Source organism: Tasmannia lanceolata, unplaced genomic scaffold (genome assembly GCF_043159265.1).
Source record: "Tasmannia lanceolata isolate RefF3 unplaced genomic scaffold, GAP_Taslan_0.1 ptg000025l, whole genome shotgun sequence".
Classification (NCBI taxonomy): Eukaryota; Viridiplantae; Streptophyta; class Magnoliopsida; order Canellales; family Winteraceae; genus Tasmannia; species Tasmannia lanceolata.
The window spans coordinates 13,395,320-13,407,675 of NW_027518702.1; the positions used below are offsets into that span (position 1 = coordinate 13,395,320).

The following is a 12,356-nucleotide window of genomic DNA, read 5'->3' on the forward strand; positions in this document are numbered from 1 at the left end:
TGGTACAAATCCGTCGTAATAAATCATTTATTAGTGATGATTTTATTTTAGCGACGAATTTGTATCGTCGCTAATAAAGTCCACATTAATTTTTTTTTTTTTTTTAAATAATCTTTTGGTACATAAAATACGGTCGCCATTACATATAATAAGAGACGGTTGCTTCACCATTGCCGTTACTCTTTAGCGATGATAAATATTGGGACGGAACAACAACCGGCGCCAATAAACAATTAGCGACGGTTTATTGGTCTTTTGTGACGGTAATGAGCCTTTTTTCCAAAAAAGAGGTTTTTCTTGTAGTAATGCATGCATATGAATAAAAGAATATTTTGCCAAATAGCCTTTCTCTAGTCCACATATTGTTTGACTTCAGATTATTTGCTTTCTCATAATTAACTGCTCCTTTAGGCCACATTGATCAAGACCACAAGAAACATCCCAGAGTAGCACACATCACACTTTTGCTTTACAACGTAGTTATGAGTCATTGCGGTCAATAAGATTACCTACATAACCACTAATCTCACATAGTAATGAAGTATGGAGTTAAGACTTTGTTCTTCAACTTGGAGGTCGGAGGTTCAATCCATGCTTACCTAACAGAAGAAAAAAGTAATGAAATATGGAGTCATTCACTTGTATAACATTGTTCTACATCTACCATACATTCTTTGTACCATGGTTTAATTACATCTTTATCTCATCTTCCTCCTATTCTATGCGCCAGAGTTGCAACAGTATGAGTGCCACAAACACCTTAGCCTATGCAGAACCAATATCCTATCCGTAAGATGAAGTTCTACAAAGATCTAGGGTCTATCTTTTCTTGGACGAACTCTTATTGAGACTAGATGGATCAAAGGAATACGATAATCCATTCATTGTAGGGCCCAGCAGATCAATGTCTTGGATCAACAAGCTATGGAAACTATACATTTTCATGTTTTATCTTTTTAAGCTATTTTTTTGTTATTTTCATCTACTTCAAGGTAGAGGTAAGTATCTTTTGGACATGGGACTGAAATAGGAGAAGATGAATTTGTGCTTTCTTAGAATGTACAGGCCAGAGAGAAAAGTAGAAAAGGATTGCCATTCCAGCCCTAGCTCTGAGCCCGAGCTAGAGGTGGAATTTGGGTCGGGTTGAGCTTTTTCTAAAGAAAATGAATTGGAATCAACCTGGACCCGACTTTTGAGTTGAAGAACATAGTCTTTACCAATTGAGCTAGAGGCTCAACCCCAATTGAATCAACTATCGATTTCAGCTTCAGTTTAAATTACCATGCTATCCCATATCTAATTCCCTAAATACCTAACATCTCCCTACTTTCTTCCCTAAAATTCTAATATTGCTCTTAAAACACATAATTTTCCAAAATATAACATTTTCTTTTTTAATTTTAAAAAAATCATTAATGTGATGTTGGAAGGCACAACATGTAGGGATGACCCTGACATGAGTGTGTCTTCCTAACACGTCTTTTCTTTTTCGTCTATTTTGATGAAAATTGTTTTAAAAAAGAAAAGAAAAAAGGAATGGACGTTTGCATTTTTGCCGAGATTTATGCGCCCCATATGTTCCATGTGTGTATGATCAAATTTGTTGATCCAACAGGCGTAAAAATTCCGTCTTATTGCCACTCAACCCTCCTCGATCGGACGGTTCTTTAATCTATCAAGCCTCTCTAAACCATTGATTTTCGTAGGACTTACTCTTAGTATATGTTCCAGTACGAGTAAACAGGGGATAAAGTATGCATTCTTGCAGGACTTGCTCTTAGGGTATCTCTCAAGGGGTCATAAGTAAATTAGACCTTCTCTCGGGGTCATAAGTAAATTAGACCTCTGCTAGTCATTTTCCCTAAAAGTGAGGTAAGTCGCATACCACCTTGGAGGTGTTGGGACTCTTAACAGGGTAGAACTCGCCCCTAAGAGTCCCTACAAGTGGTATCAGAGCTAGGGCGTGGTAACCCCGGTTTGTTTCCGAGGGCGGGAATGTCCCTCGGGGAAGATCTCAGTAACCTCGATAATGCCTGCGAGGGCGGAATAATCCCTTGGGGTAGATCTCGTAGTTCCCATGTTGCACCCGCGTGGATGAGCGAGATTGTCCATGTTGCTTCCACGTAAAGGGGAGATTGTTGGGGGTTCCACGTGAAAGCAAAAATAGTCCCACATCGGAAAAGTCAATGGATGTGGATTTGCTTATAAGGGATGGACACCCTCCCTCTAACAGCTGGCTTTTAGGGGCGAGTTCTACCCTGTTAAGAGTCCCAACAGGAGGTACTAATTAGAAATGGGGTGTAGCATTCTACTAGTAAAATGTAAAGTGTGGTGATCATGAGAATTATCACGAAGTATTGTTGATTTTCTAGCTTACGAAGGAGATATATTCTATTTTTCTACTTCTTTATGAAAAAAAATATAATCAAATGATCATGACCGCTTAATAAGCGTGGTGAAAAATACACTCATTGATGATGTCTCTAAGCCGTTGATTCTTCGATTCTTTACATGCCTCTAGCTGAGAGAGAGAGAGAGAGAGAGAGAGAGAGAGAGCCTCTATACCGTCATCACAACTACACATTCTACATTGGTCCACTAAAGTTTGGTTTATGCATCATTCATGTAACACACTTTGTGATAGAATAATAATATGAAGACATAGTTGCGTTAGTGTATTAATTTGTTGATATGGTTCCGTTATGCCACATGTCTAGCTTACATAAGCTAGAACCGGCCGCCCATTGGAAGTACCTCCCATTTTATATTAAACTCATTGTCATGTTTTTTTATGTTTTATGTATTAACCCTTACTTGTTTGGCAGTTTCGGTCCGTTCCTTCTATGTAAAATGGGTGTAAAACAAATTTATGCTCATTTTTAGTGTAAAAATGGGTGTAAATTTTGTTTTTATGCATGTTTTTTGTCGAAAGAAACATAGCCTTTGTGATTAATGCAACTTGTTAATATGGCTTGTAGTTAAACCATGAACATTGATCATTGACTAAGGGCAAAATTGTCAATTAAGAAGGTTAAATTATGACCATTGATCATAGATTGATCAATGGGCATTGACTTTAATAGTTAAATCAAGCTTGCTTGTGTTAACTAATGCAAGCAAATAATTTCTTTTTCATATTTTCAAACCATTCAACCCTAACCCAACATACACCTAAATCTCTCAAACCTAATCCAACCCATCTAATCAACTTTTCTAAATCGGGTCAAGTTGTGTTGGGTTTGGCCCACGGCAAAAACAGAAAAAATATAAAAAACCATAACCCCAAGGCCTCAATCCCAACCCAACCCGAAATTGAATCAGGTTGGTTTTTTCAACACTAACACAACCCAACCCAACCCAACCTGACCCGAGCCGAAATCAGGTTGAACTAGCCCCTAAGGCCCTAATGCAAGGTAACATGGAAATTTCACCAGTGATTTCGCTCTATTATCCTTATTGGAGATTATTTTGGTAATTTGTTTGAAATAAATTTCATCTATATAAGAAAGTGATGAAGGGAGAGGATTGATCTCTTCTTTGATTTGAATCTACCTATACCAAAGCTACATTCTTCTCTTTCCAATCTGGCTCATTGGAACTTCTTTGTCCCAACAACTTCCGTCGCAAAGTCTTTTTAGTGTTGACCTCAATTGATCTCACCCTCAACTGATGAAAAAATTCAAATTTTCCATGCCAATTAAAGGGTAACTTTGGGATTCCATAGTTGTTTTCATTTGATTCAAACAATTTGATGGTAAATTGGTCATTCTAAAAATATAAATTTGAGCCATTAGATCAAGGGTGATCTAATAATGCCAGACAAGAGTGTATATATATAATTTGGTGTGTACAAGTGAAGCAATTTACACCACTAGTTGTACCAAAAACAGCAAAGCTTTTTTCCTACTGCAAATCTCACACCCATACCCCAATTCTCTAGTCGAAATTGAAGGGACACAATTCTAGAAATCACAAAACTCTACCCACAACTGAATCTAAATGGACAAGTGAATCAATTTACCCAACTATTTGAATCAAAATTAGAAGAGAAGAATTGTTCCTAGTGCAAATGTTACCTCATATCCCAATTCTGTAGTCAAGATTGAAGGGACCCAATTCTAGAAACCACATAACTCTGCCCTAAACTGTGTGATTTGTTGAGCAAAAGTGAATCAATTTACCCAACTAGCTGTATAAAAAACAGCAAAGAAGCTGTGGTCCTACTGTAAATGTTACCTCATAACCAAAATCTCTAAAGATTGAAGGGACCCAATTCTAGGAATCACAGAACTCTGCCCTAAATAGTGTGTAATTTTGTGAGGACAAGTAAATCAATCTCCCCAAGTAATGGTATAGAAAAGCAGCAAAGAAGCTTTAATCATATTGCATATGTTACCGCATATCCCATCCTCTAGTCAAGATTGAAGGGGCCCAATTCTAGAGATCACAGAACTCTCCCCCAAACTGTATGTAATTTGGTGAGATGTGAATCAATATACCCAAATAGTTGTATCAAAGTTCTAAAATTTTCATGTCCAATAGCACAAATCTAACATAATTAATATAGATATATGATTTGCCCAAAGACAATCTCATTATAACACAAGTCTATAACATTAAGACATTGCAATCTAGCTTGCTATATATCATCACCAAAAACAGCACAATCAAGCGTAGAACTCCTCCAACTGAACCCCCCTTCCCTTCAGTGGAACATAATCTCCCATATAAACTTCCAAGTGATCCGCTAAGCACGACTTGTCGATGCTCTCGTGGTGATATGACTTGCACATGAAATAGACGATCGTCTGGATAACCAGGCCGAGGAGAATCAAAACGGAGAGCAAAACGAAGAAGATGATTGCATACGCGGCCCTAGCTACGAGACCGAGCAAAGGCCCATGTACAACAAATTTCGCAAACCCAATATTAATAGCTATGAAACCAAGGTTAAGGGTAAGGAATATGGCGCTCGTGACCCATACCTTACCCTTAATCAAAGACTTGGCCTTCATCATCGCTGCAATTCCATACGAGTCTTCCAAAACCGATATGACACTGGCCAAGTGCCAGACGATACTAATATATACCAATCCAATAATGTAGAGGATGAGGAGGATGATGACGACTGTCAGACTGGCCGCGTTCGGGCCAATTAACAATACAGATAGTACCATGGAAAGTATTGCCAAGGTGTTGTACCCCAAAAGAATGAAGAAGTTCCATAAGAAAGTCACCATCAATCTCATCCAGACCTTGGGAACGATGCTAATGACAGTTCTGAAGGTCACATCTTTGGCAGTGTACAGACAAGCAATTGTGTACACAACGGCCGAGGTTGATAGGAGAGAGAAGACGAGGACGAAGAGGAGATATGCGGCTTTGAATAGAAGGAAAGCCGTCCATTCGGAGGAGAGGCGATTGAGGATCTTGTCTTGGGTGGGGCTTCCTGATTGGGTGTAATCTAGTGCTGCTTCATTGTTGACTATCTTGGTGAAGATCAAGTCAGAGATTTGGATGTGGGCTAGGAAGATGAAGGAAAGTGGGAGAATTAGAGCTAGAGTAATTTGGGAGAATAGCCTCCTACAAGTGCTTACACTCTTGTAGGCTTCCTTGTAGATGCCCACAAAGCCTAGAAATTGAAGCTCTTCTGGTTCTCTATCCATGGTTTCTTTTTTTCTTCTAAGCAAGGATGTTGGGTTTTGTTGTAAGAGGGATGGAGATGGCGGAGGTGGGTTTTGAAGATCCAAATGGTTTATGATCAGACATAAAAGAGATATGCTTGGTGGACTTTGGGTTGTGAAATCGCCCCAAGTCTTTGATTAAATTACCAGAGGATAGAGACAAGCTTAAACTTTGTAAATATCATCTCAAGTCACTACAAGCAGTTGAATAGAACAAGAAAAATGCTAAAATGACTGGCTGTTAGGTTCTTTGCAAACAGTCACCTTTCGTGCCCCATTTTTGTTGACCCCAACTTGTTCGGATGATCCCAGCTACTTTATCTATTAAAGCTTCATTGTAGGGTTCTATCAAGAAAAGCTAAACCATTGATTTTTGTAGCCCGCGCTTTTTCGAAGAATCCTGCACCCATGGGCATACGGCATGGCAGGCCTTCCCTTTCCGCCGGAGCTTCATGGGCGTTGCCCCGTTCCCCAATCAGATGTTTGGATGTGAGCTATACTCCACGAGGAGCCACACGGGCGTATGGCCTTGCCTTGCCATTTGACCTCTCTTCCCGTGTGACTAGGAAGGCTCAGTGACAATCTCTCAATTGTCACCGCCTGGCCTCTCTTGCTACCACGGTAGCACCTAGTGTGGTCAGCACCAATCGTGTTCGGGCAACAAAGCTTACACTCATTCACATTGGTTCATCCTGCAATGCCCCGGGCCTTTTGGTCTTCTATCTTATGGATGGGATGTGTTATCAGGATGAGACCAAGATCATACATGTTCCTTTGTGGGACCCAAAAATTGTTATCGGCAATAGGATGCCCTCTTCTCTCACACAAATGAGGGACCAACCCGACAACATTACAGCGCCACATACTTGTCTTGGTGGGGAATGCTGATTTGGTGGACCTGAAGATAGATGGGCCCATGTGGTACAAAAATGACCTCAATAGGGAAATATAAAAATGGGGGTTGCACTAGCATGGCTCCATATTCAAATGCAAATGGCGGACTAAAAATGTCAACAAGGGTCAATAAGGGCATGTTCGGCAACGCTTCTCCTTCACTACGGATGGATGAGAATCTCGGAGGAGACTCCGAGCCGCTGCCAATGATCTCATTATTTCCTCATAAAAAAATGAGTAAGGAAACGGGCTCTACAGGTCGGGGTTGCCGAAATTTATTCTTGGGATTTTTGGCAAAAATGTTTGGGAGGGAGACCTCATATAGCTTTTATGAACTAGCCCTCACAAAACATAATGTGCCCACATTGTTTGGATGATCCAAAGCATTCATTTGATAGGCCCACTCATAGATAGGGTGTGCCCAAAAAATCAGCTTCATAGGACCATCCTAACCCTCCCATATGTGGAGGAGGTTAAAAATAGGCAGATTTATGGAGGCTTATACCTCCTAAAAATTGGAAAAAAACCCTCTTAATACGCCTTGCAGAACATGGGCTTTTAGGATCCTCCTTAACAGCTACTTATTGGGCTCCATGTGTTCCGTGTAGATTTTGATGGGATCCATTGATAAGAATTAAGAACAAAATTCCGGCCAATTATCGCAAAGACCATCTTGATCTGATGATCTGAACGCTTGATCTAAGAAAAGATAAATCATTGATTTTGGTAGTCCTTTATCTTACACATGGGATGTTCATTTATATCCGTGCCTCCGTGGGACCCAAAAAATGATTGTTAACATTGATCCCATTCCCATGTCTTGCCCTATAGAACTATCAAAATTTAAAATAAAAAAGTAGTTGAAGGGTGTTAAGCATATTAAATTTGTAGTTTAATGGTATTTGTGTAGTTTTTGAGAGCTATGAGGGTTTTGAGGCAGTCCATGATCTTCTTGGACTTTTCTTAAGAATGGAGGACTTGAATTCCACAAACTCACAAAGTATTTTCAACACGTAGGAGTGAAGACTGGGGTGCCGAGGATAGTTATTTTTCCACACCCTTTCCTGGAAAGTGCCTCTGATGAGTCTAGTCAACACGCTTCCTGTACCTGTTCTTTAGAATATCTAGGGTCCAACTTTGGCCACGAGTTCGACCTGATTTTGGCTCGGGTTGGGTTGGAATTTCATTTGGTTAGGTTGGGTTGGGGATCACCTTCTTCATGGAAATTTCTACAGGATTCAGTAGCCGCCCCAACTAGTTTGGGACAAAGGTTTAGTTGAGTTGAGCTGAGGTTTGGTTAGGGTTGAGGCCCGACCCCACCCCAACCTGATACATGCACAAACATCTTTTAATATTTATGCTAACATATCTTGTGTTTTAGAGCTGCCTCTCAAAAGGTTATTACGGTTCCAAAAAAGTTCTCACAAACCCAATAAAAAAGAAAAGACACCTGGAACCATGCAAATAACAAAACGTGGTTGTGCTGATATCATTTCCCTTTTTCAATCTTAGGGTTAGTGATTTTTTTGTATTTTTTGTTTTTGCCTCAGTGTAACCCAAACTCAAGCGGACCAAATCCGGCTCGATTTGGAAAATTGGGTTAGATGGGCTGGTTTGGGTTGAGAAATTTAGAGACGGGTTGGATTAGTGTTGACCCTCTTCGACCTGAGGCTCAGATTGGGTCAGGTTGGGGTTGCGTCAATGCTATCTCGGGTTGGGCTAGGGTTGGCCTCTACCCGACTCCACCTGGCCCAAGTTGCACCATAAGAATATCGTCAGCAAATTACGAAAATCTCCCTGTTGATATCCAGAATTATTTAAGCTACCATTCAGCCACTGAATTTCAGACTGAACAAGCTCAATACACCCTCAGGAGTACTCCTTCAAATCTGTCCTTGAATGTTTGGTGAGAATCATCCACTGATTGGATGTCTTCTTCAATGCTTTCAGCTGGAGTGAAGGATGTAGCTGTAGGAAAAATGAGGTGCCAGTATCAATTACAAGGCTTAGGTTACAAGGCCTAAAGTCTTTTAGTTCTCCAAGTACACAAAAGTCCCTCAAAATGGGTTGCCAATACCCTTCTACAGATGGAGACAATTGGGGGGGTAATCTTGAAAAGTCAAGTGTGTACCCCTTTGTTGATTACAACCATGGGCAAGGAGGTCATTTTTCATCTATCAATCTTAACCCTTTCAATAGTTGTTGTAAGCACCTAGGATTACATTTGGCTTCATGAGATTGGTCAATCTCAAGGTCATGTTAGTAGTTTCCATTGGCCAATTCTCAACTACCCAATGGTTGAGGTTGATCGCTACATATGTCACCGAAGTTAAACTTATTTCAATATTTTAAACTAATGAGAGACAAAGGGTGATTATATCAGACATTATCAATAGGCTATAATTGATAGACAAAGGGTGATTTGAGAAAATTCATTATGAAATCTTCTCCTTATGGTATGAAGAAATTTCAGCTTTTACAAATACTTTTTTTTTTCTCCTACTTTTTCTTAAAAAAATCTCCTATGGTTTAGGTACCAATGGCTTTTCATTAAAACCACCCAAGGCAAGAAGCGAAATTCAAAAAAAAAAAAGAAAAAAAATAGGGTAATTTGAAAATAACATGATTCCAAGTTATTTTTGAGAATTTTGGAGTGAAAAGGGTTAGTATGGGGATTTGAAAACTTTGAGAAATTCAACCAGGCAATTTGAATTTGGCACCACTTTTGGCAGTTGCAGTTCTTCCATATATGATATTTCCACTCCCCCCGCATTACATGCACGCTCCCCTTATAACGTGATTTAACGTCAAAAAGCTTTAAAGTTGCCCACTTTTCACGTCAAATCACGTTATAAGGTAGCTCCCAGCGGGGAGCGTGCATGTAATGCAGGGGGATTGGAAATATCATCTCCCAACATGTTTGTAGATTCTCAGACCCTCTTCCATATACAATATCTGTCTCTGAACAGATGAATGGTTTTTTAAGGGTGTAGTTGAATTTCAACTTCCCGTGGTTATTTGTACAAAAAAAAAAAAAACTATGAAGAAAAACAGTACAGGATCCATGGCAGCCATTTATGTGGATCCATCGAACATATAAATCTCACTTGCATGCCTGTAATAAACCAGACAAAAGTCCATATCATCATCAAAAGCTGGATGATGAGTAAACCCAGCTGGTGTACTAGTTATTTGAACAGTAAATTTCACCCATTTTGGTATTCATTCCATCTTAAGATACGAGAAGGGAGATGAGGAAACTGTTTTTCCTGTACCAATTGTCCACACGCACCTAAGCCTCTAACTGGATTACGGTATGTTGCTGATGAGATGGATGGAAATTTATAGGTAGGCGGTGGTTCCAGAAATTGCGATTTCTCAGGAACTTTAGCAAGAGCTCGGGTCCATGGAGATATGAGTATTGGGTGGATAAATTTTTACATCTTCACAGAGAATTGACTGTCATTTTTCTTGTTTGCCAAGATGTTTATAGATCAGCTTTAGTTTGAGGGCAATCTCTGCCCTTCCGTAAACTTTCATCAGAAAGAAGTGTTCAAGAGAGCTAGAATGAAAAAATAGCAGGATTTCACAGCCATGAATTCAATGCAGTCTGAGAACTCACAATCCACAGTGCTGCATATGTGGTGGAGAAATAGGGGAATGCAATGCCAAAAAAGAGATCAGTTTGGGTTTTCGCCCCCATACATGGTCTTACGACTTTGCGGAGGTATGTGGTTTTGGTAAGCAGTCGCCCGGGCCTGGTCACTGTGACTGCCTATGTGAGGAGGCACCAAGAGTTGATGTATGGTTTAATGAGGCTACTACGAAATAGTTACTCATGGGCGGGGCAAGCTCTTCTAGTCTGGTTCATGGTTTCTCTTGGCTATATGATTCATCAGGGCTCCTAATCAGTTTAAATTCAATAGGGTGTTTTCAGGACCTTCTAGGCACAAGTTTATAGCATATAATCTGGTAGAGCTCTTAAACCCATCTCACTTCTTCCTCTTCTTCATCCTCTCTTTCCATCCGAATGTACCTTGATATACAAGATAGATTACAGGAACCTAAAACAAGTCATCACATAACATTCGAGAAAACCTCGGCGTTTTGATATCAACAACAGAGTACACCATTTTCACAGATTCCCTCACCATGTATCAACACCATAATCACAGCAAGGCGGATGCTGCTCTGATGTACTTGAGGTAAAGCTTTGAGGTTATCCGGGCAGCATACATGGGACATAAAATGATAAGCAATCGAGTTTTTTTCTCTTCTTTTTTCACTTTTTATGCATATGCAAATAATTTCTTAGACTCTTTTCAGTTTTTTCAACATAGTGGTTTTTTTTTTTTTTTGGAGCAGTTTTTCAACATAGTGGTTGGATTAGGATTAGTAGAACCACTTCAGATTTCTTTAGTGAAGCACAGATTGACAGACAGATCATGTCCCAAAATTTTGGGGTGGGGATACCCTATGTTTCTAACTGAGTTTTGTAGAAGATAAGAGTGTTACAGCATTCTGAAATTGTATGCCAGTAGCATACTCAGTGGATAGGAATTTGTTACTGGATTAAGTTCCCTACATTCTTTGAATTTGCACAACATTTTACCAAATCGACTGATCAACAAGACGACAGTAGTAAATGTAATGCAACTTAACAGTAGTCCAAGGTGGCATACTAACTATGATATAGTGGGTCCCAACATTTTTCGGTTGATCCATACTAGTCACATGATGGGCCTCACATGGATCTCAATAGGCTAAACTGTCCGATGAAGAGCATGAGAATATACGCTCAAAAATTAGAGACAAGATTGATATATAATCTGCCCACAACAAATTTCATTGGGTATTAAATATTGTTTCATTTGTCATGATGTTTACGCCGACCACGTAGACTGTCTAAATTAACCAGACCTAAGCCAATCATAGGTGAGTCCGACTATGTAACAGTGCGCCAGCCACTGTAATAGAGTAGGCACCCTGACTCCAGAATTAATAAGCAATTTTAAGGAGAAAATATAAACAATTGAGACACAAAATGGCCTGCAAGACATTATGGTGTTTTTCTCAGTGGGAGTGGTGGAGGCATTATCAATCTTCCGAGGTGGAAATGTTTATTCTTAATCATATATAGCATATAATCTCATTTTATCATACTGGCCAAATACACACACACACAAACACAGTCAGAATTTTTTCACTCTTCTACTCCCTATATTTTCTGATACATGCAGACAGGCACAAATAGAGAACGTGGGATGGTTTGGATCTGTTTTATTTTTTATTTTCTAATGTAATGGTATTTGATCATGATTCTATTTTAGTTTATCTTTAGAAGTATGGTGTCAGTCAGTCTTAGGTGTCCTAGTAGTGGAGGGTGGTTAAATTGACTGCCTCTTTGAGTATTAAACTCAGTACTGTAATCTGGTATGCATAGAAAAGTTTTTTTTAAGAAAACCTACAAAATTCTGAGGGCATCCACCCTAAAGTGGATTCTTTTGCTTCCTTGTTGCACATTTTCCCAATCTGCAGCTATCACTCAGGTTCAAAGATGGCTAAGGTGGTTGTCGTTAGCGGAATGGTGGTATAACACATTCTTTCACTAAGCTTCAAAAATGACTCCATATGAGGCTGTCTATGGCCAGCCCCATCCATCCATACCGTTGTAGACACTTGCGGCTACTCAAGTTGATGCAGTGGATTGGGCATTGAAGACTCAAAGAGGAAATAATTAAGACTCTTAAACATAATCTCCGTTGGGCTCAGCAACGT

General features: G+C 39.6%; 1 protein-coding gene across 1 annotated transcript; it reads right to left on the minus strand.

The window, feature by feature from the left end:
* Positions 1-4,539: 4,539 nt before the first annotated feature.
* Positions 4,540-5,758, minus strand: LOC143858166 (uncharacterized). The gene has a single exon (XM_077368806.1). It carries the CDS (start codon positions 5,664-5,666, stop codon positions 4,668-4,670), a length of 999 nt encoding a protein of 332 aa, XP_077224921.1. The 5' UTR covers positions 5,667-5,758; the 3' UTR covers positions 4,540-4,667.
* Between the last annotated feature and the right edge of the window lie 6,598 nt (positions 5,759-12,356).